The following is a 21642-nucleotide window of genomic DNA, read 5'->3' on the forward strand; positions in this document are numbered from 1 at the left end:
ATACATATATATATATATATACACACACACACACACACACACACACACAGTGTGTTTGTGTGTAGAAAGATAGATAGATAGATAGATAGATGATTAGATAGATAGATAGATAGATAGATAGATAGATAGATAGATAGATAGATAGATATGTGGGGCAATGCCCTCCTGGGCTAGAGCTATACAAAAGGTCTAGAGGTATACAAAGGGTCTATATTCCAGGGAGTAAGCAGCTCTTAGGGCCCCTGAACTCATACCATAAGGAAGTGAGTTGTCACTTACTTTGATGAGCTGAACTTTCAACAAATGGTCTTCTCTTTGAATTGGGAGTTCATGACTTGAACAAACAGGATTAGTGTGTTGTTCATGGTCATACACCCTTGCTTGACAACCCTACAATCCTCACTTCCCCATCATATTAGTTTTGGACATGATGCATAAAGAGGCAGACTAAATGGGTAGACTTGTGGGTATCATAACAGGTAGACATTGAAACTATCCAATAGGATAGAAATTTTAACTATCCAGTGAGTTTGAATGTTAAATTGCCACCTAACAATGAAACCTATCTTTCTGCTGCAAAGATGAAGCTCTCTGGCTTGCGGACATTTGAATGACTGTTGCTGAACTAACACATGATGACATTAATAATGTGTGTATTTAGGTGGAGAGGCATTATATTCACATCTCCAATGAACACAATCACTTTTGTTCACACATCACTGCAATTCTGGAATCTTTGAGTTGTTCAGCTTTAAGAAGCCTGAGTTGGAAGGCTTTTTTATTGTTATTGTTGTTCATTACTGATCTCTGTATTATATAAAAGAGACAAGAAGGGAATACTGGTTTGGGTGTAGCCACTTAACAGATATTTGCAACCTTCCCCTCTTATTTTTTAATCCCTTAGTCACAGATATAAACCAAACATATTTTTGTTATTCTGCTGTACTTAGTTCAAGAGAAATGGACTCTGACAGATGATAATCATTATAAGCATTTGAAAGAGTACACCCATTTGTTTCTTAATTATATTTAACCCTCAAGTAGGCATGTTGGCTTATAGAGTGCATCATTATTGCTTTTCCTTGTTTTATTGGGTTTTTTGGAAGCCATTCAGTTTTAGTCCCCCAGGTTAAGGTGTTCTTAGGTCGCTGTCTAGTCAGCCTCTTCCTAGAGCTGGCCCCATTCATGGCTTGTGATAGACAACACAACACAACCAGGGAAACATGGAAGCTAGAGACAGATAGTCCATTTATAAGTCCGGCACCTGCTCTTCAATCCATTTTGAGATGCATTCTAGCTAAAATATCAATATCAATAGCACTTAGACTTATATACTGCCTCACAGTGCTTTACAGCCCTCTCTTAGTCATTTACACAGTCAGCATATTGCCCCCAACAATTTGGGTCCTCATTTTACCCACCACAGAAGGATGGAAGGCTGAGTCAACCTTGAGCCTGGTGACATTTGAACTGCCAAATTGCAGTCAGCTCTGGCAATCAGCAGAAGTACCCTGCAGTACTGCACTCTAACCACTGTGCCACCATGGCTCAAAATATAATGGACTTTGATGGAAATAAAAAAAAATATAGTTCAATAGAACAATTGTAAGTACAGAAAACACAAGTACGGCATGAAAAAAATTAGAAGGTAAAGTAATCTTGCGACAGAACAAATAGAAAATGGACATAAGAAAATGTGATGTTGAAGCTATTTAGAGAGGAATGAAAAATTTGATGTTATAGAATGTGTGAGTTAATGCTGAAGGAAAGTATGAAAAAGGATGCTGAATGGAATGATGAAGTGAAAGATACAGTGAATGTGAAAAATGCATGCAAGAGAACACTAAAAAATGATAATAGTAATATATGCCTAGGTAATCCTTGGTTAACAACCACTCATTCATTCAGCAATCATTTGAAATTGCAATGGCACTAAATGAGGGGTACCTACAACTGGTTCTCAAAGTTCTCACCATCATGATGCTTCCACAGTTACATCCTTATAATGTGGGCATTTGGCAACCACTTCCACTTGTAATTGTTGCAGCTCTTTCCATAGAAGAGGGGCTGTTAGAGTGGTGGGATATTGTTTTAATTCCGGTTCTGTGGATGTGGTATAGCTTGGGCATGGCTTGGTGGGCGTGGCAGGGGAAGGATACTGCAAAATCCCCATTTCCACCTCACTCCAGGGCAACGATACTGTAAAATCTCCATTTCCACCCTACTCCAGGGCAAAGATACTGTAAAATCCCCATTCCCTCCCCACCCCACTAACCTGTTTTCCAGCTCCGTTCTCCTATGCAGGGCAACAGAAGACCCAGCCAATCAGCTGGGACTCGGGAGGCAGCAAATAGATGGGGGTGGAGCCAGCCAGAGATGTTATTTGCCGGTTCTCCGAACGACTCAAAATTTCCGCTACCGGTTTGCCAGAACTGGTCAGAACTGGCTGAATACCACCTCTGGGCTGTTACACATAAAAACATCAATTCCTGATCTCAGCCCCAATGTAGTTATGATAGTTTGGGACTACCAGTTTACTCCAAGGACATCCATATAGGATGAATGGCTTCAAGTTGGAGAAGCCACTTTGTCTCCATTGCTTGTGTATTCAAAAAGGACACATATCTAAACAAAGCACTGGATAGGAGCGTACTACTTTTATTTTCTAATAAAACTGCTGGTGTCCATTTTTAATGTTAAAAAATCAGGTGCAAAGAGTCTGGTTAGTGCCAAATATGTTCAAGTACTGCATGAAACACAGATTTCTCTCAGGGCACCCTAGAATTATGTCCACCTGAGTGGCAAGTAAGGGGTCAATAGACATATTTTACACCTCTGAATGTCATATCAACAGTAAATAATAGGTCCTCAGTGACTCTTGAATGATAATGTTATAAAGTACCTCTTGGAAAGATGAGTTTCTCTTCTAAATTGATGTATAAGCTTATTATCCTAATAAATAAATGATATGCCCTGTAGATGGAAACTGGCTTCCTTAGTTGTTTTTCCACAGGCAAGTTTGTTTCAATTAGCTTCCTAGAAATGTGTGTGTAAATTCAGTGAGGAACATGAAAGAAGATTTTAATATTATTATTATTATGTATTTCTACATCATTCCAAAAGAATGCTGAATGGCATTACAATAAAATCAAAGAGACGACAAATACAGGCATGGTTCTAGATAGGTAGTAGACTGAAATGAAGAGGATGGAATTTAAGATGGAGAAACATAACATTCTGCATCAGGATAGAAAAATGTAAAGCACACATATAGGCTGGAGGATATTTGGCTTGACACTAGTTACACATGGAAAGGATCTGGGAGTCCTTGTCAGTCATAAGTTAAATATCAGCCAACTGTCTGATGTGGCTGCCAAAAAGGCAAATGCTACCTTAGGATGCATTAGTGGGAGCACAGAGAGCAGAGACTTCATCAAAGGAATTGATTGCTCTATTACATTATCCCCTGCTCAAACCCATTTGGAGTACAGTTTTAGACACTATAGTTCAAAAATTAGAGAATGTTCAGATGAGGGGTATGAAGGAGCGTGGAAACAAAGTCTTAAGAGGGATGGTTAAACGATCTGGACCAGCAGTGGGATTCACTTACCTTCCCTACCGGTTCACAAATGTGAGTGCACGCTCATAGCCCAGCATCATATCTGTGCATGCGCACTGCTCACGCATAATGTTGGGGGGTGGGGGTGGGCGGAGCCTCCTGCAGCAGCTGCTACCAGATTGGACCAAACCGGAGAGAACTGGCTGAATACCATCTATGATCTGGAAATGTTTAACCCACAAAAGATATCATAGTAGAAGGGTTGTTGCACACAAAAGAGAGAGTGAACTTATTTTCCACAATTTCAGAGCACAAGACCAGTATTAATGCGTAAAAATGACATCAGGATTGTGTTTGACCTCAGAGGGCTGGGTGGATATGGCTAGGGTAGGCGTGGTAGAGGTAGAGGAAAAATTACACCGCGCTAGGAGGAGACTCTATGGTGAGGGAACTGAACTTCCAGTCAGCTCCAGAATTGAACAGGGGGCTTCCGGTTAGGATCTTTGTGGCTCCTGGTGTTTTCTTTTCTGTGGGAAACGAGTTCAAATGGCTCTTTGAGTGTTTAAGTTTGCCAACCCCTGGTTTAGGATAATCAAAATGTTTGGTACTTTAAAAGGAAAATCTAATTGATAGCTTGAGAGGAGGCAGGCAATCTAATTTGCTTCTTATATACAAGCCCCAGAGAAATTAAAGGGCACGTCTGAAGAATTTCCTAGTGGGGTTTGCCCATGAACCAGATAGGTCTTGGGCCTGTTCCATGGCACCCTATGTAGACTGCTTGAGGAGTTTTAACTGCTCTGAAATCATGGAACTTTTCTTATCACGGTTCAAAGTTGTCTAGACCTAGGAAAAAGTGAGTTATACCCCATCCTTGAAGTTACAACTATTGCACATGTATGCATGCACACCCTGGTCATGAGATTATAATTTGGGCTCTTGGCAGCTGTCTTGCGTTTATGACAGCTGCAGCATCTTGCAATCTTACAATCACAATTTGTGACTTTTCCAGCCTACTTCTGACAAGCAAAGTCAATTGGGGAAGCTGGATTCACTTAATGACCGTGTGATTCAATTAACAGCCACATGATTTACTTAACAACCTCCATGAAATGGTCATAAAATCAGGTCTGGTCACATGACAACTCGCTTAACAACCACATCACTTAACAATCAAAATTCTAGTCCCAGTTTTGCTCATAGGTTGAACACTGCTGTACAGTGTTCCAAGAGACTACTACAGTCCCCGATTTACAATCATTTATTTGGTGACCAAAGTTACAAAGACACTGAAAAAAGTGGCATGACCATTCTTCACACAACCATTGCACCATCTCCATGGTCATGTGATCAAAATTCAGACGCTTAGCAATTGGCATGTACCGTATTTTTCCAGGTATAAGACGCACCAAGATTTTGAAGAGGCAAATTTAAAGAATTTTTTTTTGTTCTCTGTAGACCTCCCAAAAAACGGCCTGGTTTTTGTCAAAAAAAGGGCATGCATAGCCTTTAAGAGGCTTGTAGAGTGCTCCTGGGGGCTGGGGAGGGGCAAAAATAAGCAAAAAACGTTCTGTTTTTCGCTCATTTCTGCCCTCCCCAGCTCCAAGGAATACTCTGGAAGCCTCCTAAAGGCTATGCATGGCCATTTTTGCAAAGGGGGTGGAGTTTCGGGAGGCCAAAAATGCTATATTCGGTGTATAAGACACACCCAGATTTTCACCCTCTTTTTTGAGGGAAAAAGGAGCATCTTATACTCCGAAAAATACCGTGTTTATGATGGTTGCAGTATCCTGGGTCCTTGTGATAACCTTTTGCGGCCTTCTGAGAAGCCAAGTGTGTTCGGAAACCACATTCACTTAACTGTGTTAGTAACGTAACAACCGCAGTGATTCACTTAACAACTGTGGCAAAAGTGTTGTAAAATGAGGCAAAATTCACTTAATTGTCTTGTTCAGCAACATAAATGTTGGACTCAATTGTGGTTGTAAGTCGAGTATTTGTCTACCTTCGCAGTTGGGTTTAGCAAGAACTGAAGCAGAAACTCTGATGAATCCTATTCTGCATACAATACAAACACAAGAGTCATGTGTCCCACATTGTTTTATTTAGAGCCAAGGTGGCGCAGTGGTTAAATGCAGCACTGCAGGCTACTGCTAGATCAGCAGTTCAGCGGTTCAAATCTCACCGGCTCAGGGTTGACTCAGCCTTCCATCCTTCCGAGGTGGGTAAAATGAGGACCCAGATTGTTGGTGGCAATATGCTGACTCTCTGTAAACCGCTTAGAGAGGGCTGAAAGCCCTATGAAGCGGTATATAAGTCTACTGCTATTGCTATATTGCTATTGCTATTTCTGTCCGGGAAATCCCTCTCTATGAATATGCCTGACTAGGAACCTGAAGCTTAATTTGTGAGTCAGTAATGTTTCTCTCCTCGTAAATGGGGAAACTGTAAAAACAAGCAAGTCCTGTTGTCTTTATAGTTTCCATCAGATGGTTCTCCATTTATCTCTCATCTGCCCTAATGGTATAGCACTGCCTACAAAATTAACCAAAATTGACAAGCTCTCCTCATCACTTCAGCCTAAAATCCAGTGTTGGCCAGAGTATAAAGTTTATGGGTATATCCTGAGTTAAACGACCATTTGTTCTGTGACCATTCAAAGTTACAACAGCACTGAAGGACGCTCACAACCAGCCCTTAAAGTTGCAGCCATCACAGTGTCCCCACAGTCATGTAAACACAATTTGGGTGTTCATCAGCCAGCATGCAATTATAATGTCACAGACTCCCATGGTCATGTGATCAACATTTGCACTCTTCTTTGCTGGCTTTCTACAAGCAGTCAATGGGGAAGCTGGTAGGGGGCCGCAAATGATGACCCATTGATATCCTCACTTAACCACCCACGGAGATTCATTTAACAATGATAACGAGAAGTACTGACATTTCCATTGCTAAGTGTGGCAGTCACATGACTTAGCATGTGGAAATCCTGGTCCCAATTGCCATTGTTAAGTGGAGACTGCCTATTTCTATATCAATGTATACCTTGCATGATTTGTAGAATAGCAAAAGCTTTGGTAACTGCAATTCCTTGGTGCAGAATAGGGCCAGTTTTTATGATAGAAGAACCCGGGAGATGTGAACTTTTCAGCCTGCAAAAGTCAAATCCCCAGCCAAATGGTTGCTTGCCTTCCTTTCAAGTAAAAGATTCCAGGATTTTTGTGGGAAGGAACTGCTCAGTGCGAGGCACACAGGAAGGAGGGCTTGCAAGTGAATGCAGCTGCCATGTGTTGGCCAGCAGCTGTGTGGAAGGAAATAGTCCTGGCTATAACCCAGCACCATCTGGGATGTGTCAGCACCACAGCCTGGGAACAAAAAAAGGAGTGGAGAGCTTGCTTAAAACACCTTAAGTATTGGGCTATCATAGGCAGTTTGAGCATTCCCACAGGATAAGTGGAAGAATGCTCCATCTTAGCTCTTTTTCAAAGCACTAGAATTAGGTGAGCAGAACAGGATTAATTGAAATTGATATTTAAAAAGTAGGCTGTGAAATTCTTACTTTCTCACTCTTGGAGACAGGAAATCCACAAATTCTTAATGAATGCCAGTTGAAAATTATCTCAGAAAAATCCCCTCCATTCTATCCCGATTGACAGGAAACTCCAGTATTTCAGAGAGATGCAAATTCAGAATCACCTTAAATAGCTTGTGATGTTATTAATGCTACTTATTTAGATAGGAAACATAAGACCGGTTTATCTTTTCTAAATTTCTTTTTATAAGCCTTTTAGTCAGGGGTCATTATATCAAGGATTAAGTGCTGCTATTGTTTTGTTTTTGTTATTTCCTTTCCATCATAAGGCAAAATTCAAGTCATTTTTGAATTTCCCATCACAACAGATTTTTACATATGACTACTTCCATTTCTTATAGAGAGGAAGATAAGTAATCTTGAACTTGTATTTTAACTGGGGGTTGAGAAGCCTTTATTCTAAATACAGTTTAACTATAGTGATGATTGGCTTTATGAGACTATTTCAGGGTTATTTATCCAACGTCGGCAGTTTTGAGAGAAATTGAATGTATCCACATAATTTAAAAATGGGGAAATTTTCAGTCCTCTTATCCCAGGCATTTAGATTCCTATGCAGTGATAGTCACATTGGGAAAGAGGAAATATGTAGCATTTAACTTCCCTCATTTCACATTTTAATAACTGCCTCAAAATCAGGCAGGAAGGCAAAATGGAGGGCTAATCCTCTCCCTTCATGCTATTTTTCTCCTTCAAAACTCCCTTTGAAGAGAGGGATCATACAGCTATAGAAAACTTCACCTGAGGCCCAGAGATGGATGGTGTCAAAAGCAACCTATCAGTTGGCTTTTTAATTGCTTTCTCTTTCTCTTTTTAATTGTTTTTCTGTTATGGATTTGGACCTGCCGTTTGCCAATTTTGTATAGCCAAGTTGAACCAGGAGCTTTTTCTTCTACGCTTTTTTGGCTCAGGTGCTTGAAACATCTGCTACCAAATGCCAAGTTAGCTGCTTCATCTGGTTATTGAATTGATCCAACTTCTGGGTTTGCACAAACATTGAACCACACAGTTAAAGCCTCGTTTGGGGAAAAATGCCCAACCTCTTTATGAATTCATTCAATGTTCTGATTTTATAAATACACTGAACCGCAAACTAACAATGCTGCTTATTCACGTTCTGCTAAACTACATTTTAAACAAAAATAAAGTCAGTTGTGCAAATGCAGCTGTTAGATTATTAAACGATTTGGTTAAGCAAATCATGAGAACCCAGCCTTTGTTAATTGGCTATTTGTGTGCCACCAGAAAAATATGGGTTTCTGAATTATTTAAGTACAGTAATTGATTTGTTCCAGGTTCTGCATACAGCTTCATTTCTCCAATTACTACCTCAAGATTTGGCAGGAAGAATTGAAGCAGGACATACAAATGCACTTATTACTGTGCTAACCAGGAGGTTGAAGGAGGCTAGAATATAATCTAAGATTTTGTGAGCCAAGAATTAAACTGGCAATATTTGCGGTAACAGTTTGACCTTTATAGTGTGTCTATTAAATATTGGTTATAGCATTGATTACATATTTAATCCTTTCAAATGAATTAAATCACTTGAGAGGGGGAATAAACATTCTCAAATAGAACAATTGTTCAGAAATGTTAGGCTGATCAACTGTGCATGTAAGCACTGTACTGGTTAAAGCATGGAATCATTTGCCATAATCTAAAGATAATTTTCCCTTCTTGTCTTCAGGCAATGGAAAGCAAATTGCTGATTGGTGGAAGGAACATCATGGACCATACAAATGAGCAGCAAAAGATGCTTGAGCTGAAAAGACAGGAAATTGCAGAGCAGGTAAGGACCAGCTGGGATTTGGATGAGCCGCAGACCCCTCAACTTTTCTTCCGGGTGTCCCACTCTTTCTCAAACCAATGTGAAATGGATATGACCCTTGGCCTCTTTCAAAATACAAGCAACCTTCCAAGCAGATCATGGAGGCTGGACTGGAATGCTTGTTTATGGAGCCAGGGATTGCTGTATCTTCTAACACTCTGGTGGGAGGTAGCAAGACTGTATTCTGACACAGGGATTTTGGCCTGATTCTATAACACAGAAGCGGCATGAGCGGGAAATGCAACAGGAAGTGCTTTTGCGAGATGAGGAAACCATGGAGCTCCGGGAGACATTCACTTCTTTGCAGCAGGAAGTAGAAATCAAAACCAAGAAGCTCAAAAAGGTAAGAATCCTGCAGAAATCTAGGACATAGGAAGATTCAATAGTGTCAGGGAAATCCTATAGACTGTCCATTAGAATAGATTGATAGTTCTCTTTAGAGACAGGCTAATACAAGTTTTAAGATTATTTTTTCTCATGAACCAAATCAGGAAAAATTTGTCTCCTGCAATAGATTACAGCATATATGACTTTAAGAAAAAAGGACATTTTTTATCCTAGGTCAGACCATTTGCTTAAAGTAATCTCTACTATATAGGTGTGATTTTCAAGATATTGTTGAATTTTAGTATCCAGCCGTCCCAGAGAGTATGGTCTGTGGTAACTACCTTGCCTCTTGTTACTGGGTTCCTACAATATGCTTAACCCCAAATCCAAAATAACAATACAGAGTTGTTCTGTTTTCATAACATGTTTTAATGTGGTAGCGTGAGTCACACAATATGCAAAGTAAATGACTGGATTTCTGCAACATGTTAAACTATAAAATATCCAAACTGATTTTAGTCTAATCCAGGGGTGTCAAACTCGATTTCATTGAGGGCTGCATCACGGTTGTGTTTGATCTTGAGGGGGGCGTTGCCAGAATGGGCATGGCCAGCTTGATGTCACTCGTGTCGGGGTCTCCTGTGGTAGCCCAAGTTCTCTGTCAGTAAAAACGGAGCTTGGAAGGGCCACATGTGGCCGCCTGAGCTCCATTTTGCTGGCAGAACCACCGCGGGCTAATCCTTTGTTTTTTACAGGGTGGCCCCGGGGGCCAGATTTAAGCATCCTGTGGGGCGGATCCAGCTCGGAGTCCTTGAGTTTGACACCCCTGGTCTCATCTATAATTTTGTGTGCTTGCAGCAGCTCTCTAAGCTCTCATGCTGCGAATGTGAAACTGTGCTAAACAAGATGCTCTGGCTAAATATATCTGATCCTTTAACATGAATATTTAATAAAATGTTCTTTTAAGAGGAACCCTTTGCTAAAAAGAACCCCTCTCTTTGTTATTAAACCAATAAGAAGATAATAGGAGTCTATTTGAAGGTACTTTGGGTATTCTCACCACATAGAAGCAAAATAGAGCTTGGACTTTTTTCCAGTCAGAGCCTATTCTCATTTAGTAAGACATTTTGAGACAAACAACATGTGATGCGCTAAGTCAATTGAACGGTAGGCCTCTACAAATGTTGATAGCAGGCACTGAGTCAGTGTATAATCAAAAAAGCGAAATGACTATGCTGGAAGAAAGTCTGACTGTCAGCTGGAGTCAATTGATTATTGGGCTTCTTTTGGACACAAGCTGAGTGCTATTCCAGAATAGCAATTGGTTTTGTCACCAATTAGTGCTGTTTGATGGGAGAGAGGAAAACAAAGCCAGAGGACCACACAAACTCCTGCTTTTAATATGTCCTGGACCACTTAAATAAGGAGAGGAGCATTTGCCAGCATTGTACCTATTGCAGAATAGGGATCCCCAGGGGGAGGCTGGAAGGTGTTATGCCAATATTGTTTTCTGTCAGCTCAAGGCAGGTAACAAAGCTTTTAGCTTGGCTGTGAAGGAGAACCCAATGTCTGTGTGAACCTAGACAATGTATGTGCATGCATGTGTTATTGGAGCTAAACAATATTATTTGTATTTTGAATTGCCCATTTAAGGGGTAGACAATTTTTAAGCCATTTGGGACATACATACATACATACATACATACATACATACATACATGATTTCTACAAGCACGCAATCATTCTTTCTTTCTTTCTTTCTTTCTTTCTTTCTTTCTTTCTTTCTTTCTTTCTTTCTTTCTTTCTTTCTTTCTTTGATTTCTATAGCTGCCCATTCTAACAAGTGACTCTGGGTGGTGTTTGCATGTAGTTATTTCTAACAAATTATTTACATCTTCCATATTTTTTTCTGGAATGATTGAGGCTTGCTGTTTGAAATCTTATTAAATCTTGAAGCATCGCCCAAAATATCTCACCTATTTATGTTATTTAGAACACCCAAATCATTTCACCCTTTAAAACCTCTATCTCTCAAAGCAAAAAAAAGAGAAGACTAAAATTTGGCTGCACTTACATTTTAGTGATATTAAGACTTGGCTGCCTGGCAGACTTCAAAGCAGAGGATATTTTTTCAGGCTAGGAAATCTGGTCCATGAGCTGTAGTTCATGCCAGCTGGAAAGGTGAGATGTGGTATAAAAGCTATTCTGCTAAATAAACAGCATTTTTTTGGGTCCGGCAGCTTTATGCCAAGCTTCAAGCTGTGAAGGCAGAGATCCAGGACCAACACGATGAATACATCCGAGTGCGGCAAGACCTGGAGGAGGCACAGAATGAGCAGACACGAGAACTGAAACTCAAGTAGGTACCTTGGTAGGATGCGTTGAGGTAAAGGCCGAGGCAGCCTGTCTGTGAGAATCCCATGGAATGATTGACCATCTTACAAATCTGTCTCATTGCCAGGACTGAGCTTGTTGATCAGAAAGGTTGGCAGTTTGGTGGTTCGAATCCCTAGTATAGGTCTCCTGCATGAGCAGGGGGTTCGACTAGATGACCTCCCGGGTACCTTCCACTCTGTTACTGTTTAGGTAGAAAGGGACTTATGAAAGGAGAAACCAGCCAGATGTGCCAAAGTGACAAGTTTCTCAAGTGGAGAAATCAGGCCAAAATCACCAACAGCTTTTTAAAAAAGAAGTGAAATCCTATTGGTTTTCCTGTGTCATCTTAAATGACCTGGGACAGAGGTAGGGAACTATGGACTCTTTATGATTTGTGGACTTCAACTAGGAGTAACAGTAACAGAGTTGGAAGGGACTTTGGAGCTCATCTAGTGTTGATGTCCGCAAGTCATAAAAGGGCCATAGTTCCCCACCCTGCCCCTTGGACCATCTTTTAGATACCTCTGATGGCAAGGTCCCCAAAGTGGCAAATTATCCTGTTCTTTCTCTTTTTTTGAGTTGATTAACAAAATAAAATTAGCAATATACAAATCAATTTCAGTTCTGAGAACAAATATTTAAATTAGGGATAAAAGAATTAACCTCATATGATGCTGCTTATTTCCCCCCTCTATATATTCTAATTAATTTTGGTATACCACAATCACAGGGATTTTTTAAAAAATCCATCTCTGTTAGACGACATTTCCCTAAAAAGAAGTGGGAGGGGGGACTTCATGGAATTCCTGTAGGGACATGTTCTCACCACAAGACCCACTCTACAATTAACATTCTTAACTGTGGGTTGGTTTCTGAAGGAAAAGGTAATTTCTATAGAGTCTTTTTATTTTATTGCTCCTCTCTGCCAGCTTGCCTTTCCCATCTCAATAAACCAATTAATGCTCATGTTTTCATGATTCTTTTTGCTCTTTGGCACAGTAAAGCTACCTGTTACTGCCTGTGTTTTTATGATATTCTATATCAAAGGAAAGATTAATGCGAAAGTGTACAATGTGAACCACCCAGTCCCACTTGGTTGTTATTTTATCTAGTACTCAAGGCTTAGTGACATTTTTCACTTGCTAAAACCTGCTGTTGAAGTCTTCTGTTGGCAGCTTGAATTGCACCACAAGCCCCCAACTCTAGTTTAACAGGCTACTTCAAATGATGAGTAAAGTTATAGGGCAAGTTTCTCTTTAACTGACCTAGCGTAGCCACCCAACCACTATGTGAAGATTTCTCAAAAAAACATTTGCCACAAGAATATCTTGAGAGTAACCTTTTTTTCCTGGCAGCATAGCCCCAACCCCTATAATCTATCTACGGAAACCTCTGTTTCATTCATTATCTCTATTGTTCATTCCCATCATTTCTCACTGCCTCTTACTGTGTCACTCTACAAATTGGCATGGTACCAAACAAGGTTGCTGGTGCTGTGCAGAATATAAAAATAACCGCATCCCTGAGGAGAGGGAGATGCAGTTCTCCTGAACTCATAATAGTTCAGCTTCATTGACTCCAATGCCTCTCACTTTGGTGATATGATGATTTCCATTATCTCCACCTTATGCCTTCCCTTCCTCCTAGATAACATAAGATACACCATCCTCTGCAAAGTTTCTTCTACAGTGGATTTTGCCCCAGGATTCTCCCTTTCCTATTCTTCATGGCACCTCTGTTCATGGTAGCATTTCCTTAGGTGGAGATGAGATGATGCAGCCTTAGAATATTCTAAGAATATTCTATTCTCTAAGAGCTAGTTGAGAAATAATCAAAGGGTCAAATCATTTCAGCTGGATTGATCGATTTGTTCCCAAATTCATTATAGTTCGCAATACTATAAATGGGAAAAAACTATGGTACCATTCTTCTACTTTGATTTTGCCTTCCCAATCTTTTATTGATGTAACTGCCAGTTAAAACAAGAAAGAGAAGTGTTTTGTGATTGTTTCTTGGCCTTGATTCTGCCCATTTCTATTTGGTACAGGTACCTAATCATTGAAAATTTCATCCCCCCTGAAGAGAAAAACAAGATCATGAACCGCCTCTACTTTGACTGTGAGGAGGACCAGTGGAAATTCCAGCCCTTGGTGCTGACTCCAGGGAAGTGAGTCTACCATCTCTTACCTTTGATGTCCAGTGTCCCTGGGAAGGCTGGGCTGGAGGAGCTTCATGTAGATAGTGATGATGAAAAACCAACTGGGTGTCAAACACAGGTCCTTCCATTCCATCCACCCCTTTTAAAGTGGTGGTGAATCAGCCATACGTTCTGAAGTCCCATAGCCATATCGGGTGTCAAGGCCCTGGAAAACGAGGAGATCCAGATAGTTCAAATGGGTATAAAGGTTTATTGTAAGCTTGAGCTCTACAAGAATCTGAACTACTAGACATCAAGGGAAAGTAGCAAGAGCTAAGAGTAGAAGGAAGTCAAGGTGGGCTGGTCCTAGATCTCTTGTGGGCATGATGGGACATGACTGAAGACGCATTTGACCCTTCCCTTGGACTCAGCTAGGTCATCTCCTACATGGGGCTCACCAAATTCCTCAAAAAACCTTGCTGTCAAACTGTAATGGAAGGAAGATGATTAAATATTTGTGGATTAATCATGTTCAGTATTTAATGTGTTTAATATTAATTCAGTAATTAAGTTCAGTCCTTGCGCTACCCAATTTTTAGAGGTCCTGAATTCTCCTGCTCTCCAAAAAGCTGGAAAGATCTGGCTTTTTCTACAGAGCTTGGGGTGACACAAGGCTGGACCCTGAGGAAGCTCTGCAATTGTGATATGTATGTGCGTGTATGCTGTGTTTGGAGTACTGGTTATTTTCTGTTTATGTTTGTTTTATTTTATGTTATTTTATTATTGTTTTATTCTTTTTAATTGTAATTATTTTATTATTGTTGTGAGATGTCCAGAGTTATAGTACATAAGATGGACAACTATATTAAATCTTTCCAATAAATAAACAAACCGTGGTATGCCATTATAATGTATGATCCTAAACATTGCCCTCATCACTCCCCTGTCCTTCCCCCTGGCATTATATTGTGAAATTGTTGCAAAGATGAGACTCAATAGCAAAAAAAAAAAAAAAGGGAAAATGAGCTCTATTAGTTAAATGCCAGATTGTAGAGAGGAAAAAGTAGAAAGGAATCCTATTTAGGCATATTGTGACTTAGGAACCATTTGTATGTTGTATATTCATCATGGCTGCTCTGGAAAAACTTCTTGTGTGTTTTTTATTTCTTTTATGCCAATAGTAGCAGCAGCAGCAGCAGCAACAGCAACTCCACCACTGGGACTCAGATGAAAAAGCGCCCAACTTCTGCAGTGGGATACAAAAGGCCAATAAGCCAATATGCTCGCCTAGCCATGTCAATGGGGTCCCATCCTCGGTATCGGGTGAGAAACAGTTTCTTAATGGAGTAGGTGGAGGGTTGGTATTGGTGAGGAGAATAAATCCCTCTACATGAGGCTACCCTTGGGGAGATTCAGAAGCTATGGCTGGTGTAGAGTGAGACAGTTTGGGCAGTTTTGGGGGGCTCTTGAATGGCCCTGGTAATACCACCAGTGGTGAAATTCAATGTTTTTTACTCCCGGTTCTGTGGGCATGGCTTGGTGGGCGTGGCAGCAAAATCTTCATTCCCACCCCATTCTGGGACCAGGCAGAGGTGGTATTTGCCGGTTCTGCGAACTACTCAAAATTTCTGCTACTGGTTCTCCAGAACCTATCAGAACCTGCTAAATTTCACCCCTGAATATCACTGGTCCACGCGCTGCATTGATTACCAGTCTGCTTCTGGGTGCAGTTCAAGGTGTTGGTGATCACCTTTAAAACCCTTCGTAGCATGGGTCCAGGCTACTTGAAGGACTATCTCACCCCACTTGGATTGTCCCATCCCACCTGTGCTACCAGAGGAGGCATGCTGCAGTTCCCATCAGCCCCATTATTCCAGCTTGCAGGGTCCAGGTCCAGGAGGAGGGCCTTCTTTGCTGTTGCTCCTGAGCTCTGGAAGATCTTGCTCCCTGGTGTGAGGTTGGCCCCAAACCTCCCATCCATTTGTAAGGGCTTAAAGATGTAGTTCTTCCAGTTGGCTTGGGGCCCCAATAGAGGAATAGCACAATGGGAGTGGTTGATCAAGTAACAACAGATCCCACTTTCCCCTCCACTCCTCCCTGCCTTCTCCATGTGTCCTTAGGTTTTTATGTTGATGTACATTTAATTGTACATGTGCTGACATATTTTTATGACTATAAGCCGCCCAGAGTTACCCTATGGCAAGATGGGTATAAATAAATAAGTACAATAAATAAGGCCAAACTGTTTGGCTACAAGGCAAGCTATATTCCAGTAAAGACTATATTTGCATAGCATTCTTGACACTAAACAAGCCCATTTTCTAACAATACACTGAACTATAAACTAATAAAAAAGGCCAGGGTTGTATAACATGCTAAGTCTTAAGCAACCTAATGAAGACAAATGCAAACAAACTTAGTATATTATATAGCAATAGCAATAGCAGTTAGACTTATATACCGCTTCATAGGGCTTTCAGCCCTCTCTAAGCGGTTTACAGAGTCAGCATATTGCCCCCAACAACAGGATTCTCATTTTACCCACCTCAGAAGGATGGAAGGCTGAGTCAACCCTGAGCCGGTGAGATTTGAACAGCCGAACTGCAGAACTGCAGTCAGCTGAAGTAGCCTGCAGTGCTGCATTTAACCACTGTGCCACCTTAGCTATATACATCTATATAAATGTGTGTCTTAGTCTAACTCATTTAACTAATATTTGTATCCTAGCCTTGGCCAAAAATAAGACCATTGCAACAAGCTGTTAACAAGACAGTTAACTAATTAAAAGACAAGATTGAAAAAAATAATCAAATAAACAGTAGTCAGGTCACAACAAGAAAAAAGATGACTAATTGTATTTAGAATATGAAGGATAAGACCAAATAGCTGACTGGTTAGAAAAAGATTTTCTCATAAGACTTAATATCTCATAATACTATAAATCAGGATCATCCAATAAAAGATTAGGATATTTAAGACTGATAAAAGGACATATTTATAAGCACATAGATGGAATTTATTATCCCAAATATAGAAATGGCTGCTAACTTGAAAGCTTTTTTTTGAAGAGGATTAGGTAAATTAGTAGCAGACTACAAATGGCTGCTAGTCACGACTCCTATATATTAACCACATTAATGGAGATAGCATGTTTCTCAGTATTAATTGCTAAGTAACATGAGTAGACCGAATCCAATTTATTCTCATATCCTACTTATAGCCTTTGCCCACGTATTTGGCCAGCCATTATGAAAACAGAAGTTTCTATCCATTTTTTCACACAAGGTATAATTTTACACATCTGTGTTGTGCATCCTTCACTTTTTTCTCTGGAGATTTGTTCCAGTCTCATGAACATTTTGGTTAATCTTTCCTACATTAGTGAAAATAGAAATCGAAATAAAAGAATAAAAAAGGATTTCTTTTAAACCACTACTTTTGTGCAGGTCTGAAGATTATAATATTAAAGAAGAGTTGGAGTGGGGAAAAATTGAGGATTGGTTTTACTGAAACCTTGAAAGCTGAAGATTTTAAGCAAAACGCAAAAATATGGGCAGGTTCATATGAAAAGCTGCCAGTTTGTAAGGCCATGAACTCAGACCATGAAACAAACCATTCAGGATTTGCTTATAGGATTATCCTAACTTAGCATTGCATAGGGACTGTGTAGTTATTTCAACTACTACACACTCATATACATGTAATAGCTGTAAGAGTAACCTTAAGGAACAGGAGGAAGAGCTGCACCCAAAACAATGGTCAGATTAAAAATATTTTAATCTGTGGCAGAAATACAATTTGAAAAAGCATCTCAGATTTGAACCTCCCTAGTTTTTTTGAAGATAAAGGGAGATGGGGGAGGCACATTCGACTTGTAAAATTATGTAACTGTAATCTTATAATAAAAGTAGTATTAACATTCATATCTTTGGTTTCCAATACTTATCTACTTGAAAGGCTAACAATATGTTGAACCAGAACTCAGCTTCAGCTCTGTAATAAACTGACCTCTTGATATTATCAACATCTTTCTGCCTTCCTTTCTTCTCCAACTTCACTACCGAAGGCTGAGAACATCATGTTTCTGGAACTAGATGTCTCTCCACCAGCTGTTTTTGAGTTTGAGATCACACAAGACCAAAGTGAGCAGGACCCACGAGCATTGCATTTGGAGAGGTTGATGCGGCTAGATAGCCTCATGGAGCGACCTGCAGCATCCCGAGTACGGAAGTCCCGATCTTGGTGAGTTAGTGAATGGAAAACAGATGTAGGGGGCTCTTGCCAGTATCCTTGGCTCCAGTGCTTGGCTTAGTTATTAACTAAATTTTTACCTTTTGTAGCATTATAAAGACAAATAAGCAAGAATGAGCCATGGAGAGTATGACCAAGATTGAGGAAGGTTGGTCAAATAAAAGCCTAGTAATCACCAATACAATGTTCAAAATTAGTGTGTGACTTGTCTCTGAGTAATATTACATCTATGTCTATAACATCTAGGTCAGAGGTGTCAAACGTAAGGCCCAGGGGCCAGATCTGGCCCATGGGGTGCTTAGATCTGGCCCACAGGGCCACCCTGGAAACAGTGAAGGACTGGCCCTCAGTGCCTCTTTTAGCGAAAATGGAGCTTGAGAGGGCTGCATGTGGCCCTTCCGAGCTCTGAATTCTCTGGTAGAGCATTGCAGGAGGCCATCACAGCTGAAAATGGAGCTCAGGAGCCCATTTTCGCTGGCAGAGCACTCGGGCCATCACAGACACCCCCAACATGAGTGGCATTGAGCTGTCCATGCCCACCCTGTCCATGCCCACCCTGGCCCTCCAAGATCAAATACAATCCTGATGCAGCCCTCAATGAAATTGAGTTCGACACCCCTGATCTATGTCTATAACAACCATAAAAATAGGTTGGTAGTCTATCAGAACCAGTGTAGAGAAGCCCTAGAGTACTGAATAAGGACTGGGAAGAAATCAGTTTGAAATCTCCACTCAGCCATGAAACTTTGAACTAGTCATTTTTTAGCCTAATCTATTTCATTGAGTTATTAGGATGTACAGGAAGGATATATCAACTGCTGTTCTTTTTCTCAGGTGAATTTTTTTTGTTTCTTAGTCAGGAAAAAAATGCTTTTAATGAAAGGGGGGTGGGGGAAAAGGAAAATGTGGATTTTTGCTCCTATTTTTTTTCCCTTTCTTATCCCACTTTAGGTGCCAGACTCCTCGCACCTTGCCGTCTTCAGCAACACAAGTCTCCCTGTCCTCCAGCTCACAGAACCCTTCCACACCACTGGCTCACAAATAATATCCCTCGAGCCCTTCTCCTTCCTTCAGATATGAGGACTGCGCTCTTTCTGCCACTGATTGCCTCTGAGAACACATAGTCCAGGGAGAGGTGTCCCCTGCACTAACTCATCTTTGTCTTTAGCTACTTTGTGTGTGTGTGTATGTCTGTATGAGATAATGGCTCCTCGGGGCCCATATCCCCAGCGTTCTCTGGATCTGTCACCCAATCACTCTATTTATTTAACATATTTATTTATGATGTGTCTTCGTGATGATGCAGGTTTCAAGCTGAGCAGCAATTCCAGTTGGTGGAAGGTGCAGTCCTACTGGCTTTCTGTTAGTGTTGGGGAAATTTGCTCAGTGCACAATGTTTCTAAAAGACAATGCTTGCTTTTTCTTCATTCCATGTATGTTTTAGACTCAGAAGAGAAAAATGATTAGAGGGCAATGAGAACCATCTATATTTAGCTCCAATGGCAGTTCTGTCTGTTTCTTCTGGACTGTGGAAATCATAGTCAACTTTGATGTGTATACTATGCAGTGAGGATGATGAGCAAAGTAGGCGAGTCTCAGGGGCAGGATCTTGATCTCACCAAAATCTATGGATTTCCTTTTGCTTTTGCAATAAGGGCACAGGTCTCATTTCATCTTCTGTTCAAATCTTCTTCATCTACTCTCCACGCACAGATATTGCAGAGAAATAGCCTGGGCATCAATCATGCAAGCAGAACTATGAGAGGGCTAATTAAAGCATCTTTGTGACTTTGGGAAACATTCTCTGCACCTGGTTGAGAAAAAAGACAAGACAGCTTTAAGCAGCTAATAATTAAAAAAAAACACTTGATCAACTTACTGAGACAAGGAGTCACTTGTACTTTAATTGGGAACAACATTTTTATACTTGAAAACAAACTGTATGTAAAGTGGGGAAGGGAAGCCAAATTCCCAGTTATTTTAACAGAGCACAGGAAGTAATATAATCTTATCCAGAAGTATGTTCCAATTCACGAAGTCCTTTCAGTGGCAATTGCAGGTTTAATTGAGGAGGTAGCCTTGTAGTGACAAGAATTTTCTGGATCTAAACAGACCAAGAATAAATATGGGGGGGGGGAATAGTCTTTATATCCAGCATCTCTCTCTGCCCAAGTTATCTTTTGCACTTTGACTTATACTTAGAAGAATGGCTGTTGGTAACCTTAGCTACCATGCTTCCTGATATTGACATTTTGGATAAACCCAAAGTTACTCAAATCCAATCACATAAGCCATCACGAACTGCAGAAACCATAAGAAGTTTAGAAAGCCTAATTTGACTGGCTTTAATAGGAACAGAAAGAGAAGGAAGTTTTGAGATTGATGAATGATCCTGAATGTTCTGTCCAATTCTGGCAGTAATTTGTGTTACAAAAAGATACTTACCTTTCTGTGCTCCGGGTTTTGAGCACTGAAATGCCTGAAGGAAGGATAAGGAAACATCTGGCATCAAAAGAGCTACAACACAGAGGTGGGCAAATCCAAGAGTGTCAATCTATGACAGATTATATACTGAGGCATGTAACATTTGGGATTTCTGAAAAAGTGATTTTCCCAAATCATACTTTTTGTTCTCCTTTGTACATACCTTGCTTTGTCCTTGCAGGAATATTTTTATTCTAAGATTCAGTAGTTTATTTAGGAAATTACTTCCTCTGGGTTTAGAATGTTCAAATCATTTATTATCTTTCAACTATTGAGAGAATCATAATAGCACAAATTCTTACCATTGTTCTATTATCGATTATCGCAAATGAAGCAAGTACAGAATTGAGGGCAATTGCTATTACAAAATCATTAATTTGAGCTCCCTTTTTGTATTACCAATGTAAAAATTACACTGTTCAAGCAATAGGTTAATGTCAGTCAATTTGGTACCTTTAGTACCAATGGCAAGAGGACATTTTCTGGCAAGTTACTATTAACATGATATAGAAACTACCTTCTACAGATGGCAATGTGAGAACTAACACATCTCAGTGTTATATAATTTTATCATAATTGTCACACATGTAGTATGTCAATTTGCCTTTTACTTTGTTGACCCTAAAGCTCTGCTCCATCTTTTGCACTGGTTGTTTTAGTAGCTATTGGTATTCCTACTATGCCATTCTTTTTTATGTTGCATGTAGCTGATGAATCATGGGAGCTAGTACAGGAATATTGTTAAAGATCAAAGGCAACAAAAATTGGATGACAGTTAAGAATCTAGTTAGAAGCTAACCTGGTTCTCAGACCATAAGAATATAGTATGTGTTTCTTTTCTCCCCAACTTTTAAAGGAGCCAAACATGCCTTCTTCACCAAAAGGTAAAAAAAAGCTTGAATCCGCTTACTCAATGCCTTTTTGCCTTTGATTTCTGGAATCTCTTAAATTCTAAATACCTTGGAATCAGGATCAAGCACATCCAAATGCATCTTTTAAGTTTACAGCACAATGTTCACATACAGAAAGAAGAATGAGACGAAGTCTGGTCAATTTATTTGTGGGCTTAAGCTCATTAATAACAC

General features: G+C 40.2%; 1 protein-coding gene across 1 annotated transcript in view; it reads left to right on the forward strand.

Annotated features, from left to right (window-relative positions):
* KIF3C (kinesin family member 3C) overlaps positions 1-20733 on the forward strand; it is a 38269-nt gene extending 17536 nt beyond the window's left edge. Inside the window, exons 2-8 of the mRNA XM_032214902.1 lie at positions 8842-8943; positions 9203-9325; positions 11550-11668; positions 13733-13852; positions 15004-15145; positions 17889-18064; positions 19025-20733. Coding sequence (XP_032070793.1) covers positions 8842-8943; positions 9203-9325; positions 11550-11668; positions 13733-13852; positions 15004-15145; positions 17889-18064; positions 19025-19118 — 876 coding nt within the window. The 3' untranslated portion in view covers positions 19119-20733. The remainder of the gene's footprint in view (positions 1-8841; positions 8944-9202; positions 9326-11549; positions 11669-13732; positions 13853-15003; positions 15146-17888; positions 18065-19024) is intronic.
* Positions 20734-21642: the final 909 nt, after the last annotated feature.

This window comes from Thamnophis elegans, chromosome 4 (assembly GCF_009769535.1).
Source record: "Thamnophis elegans isolate rThaEle1 chromosome 4, rThaEle1.pri, whole genome shotgun sequence".
NCBI lineage: Eukaryota > Metazoa > Chordata > Lepidosauria > Squamata > Colubridae > Thamnophis > Thamnophis elegans.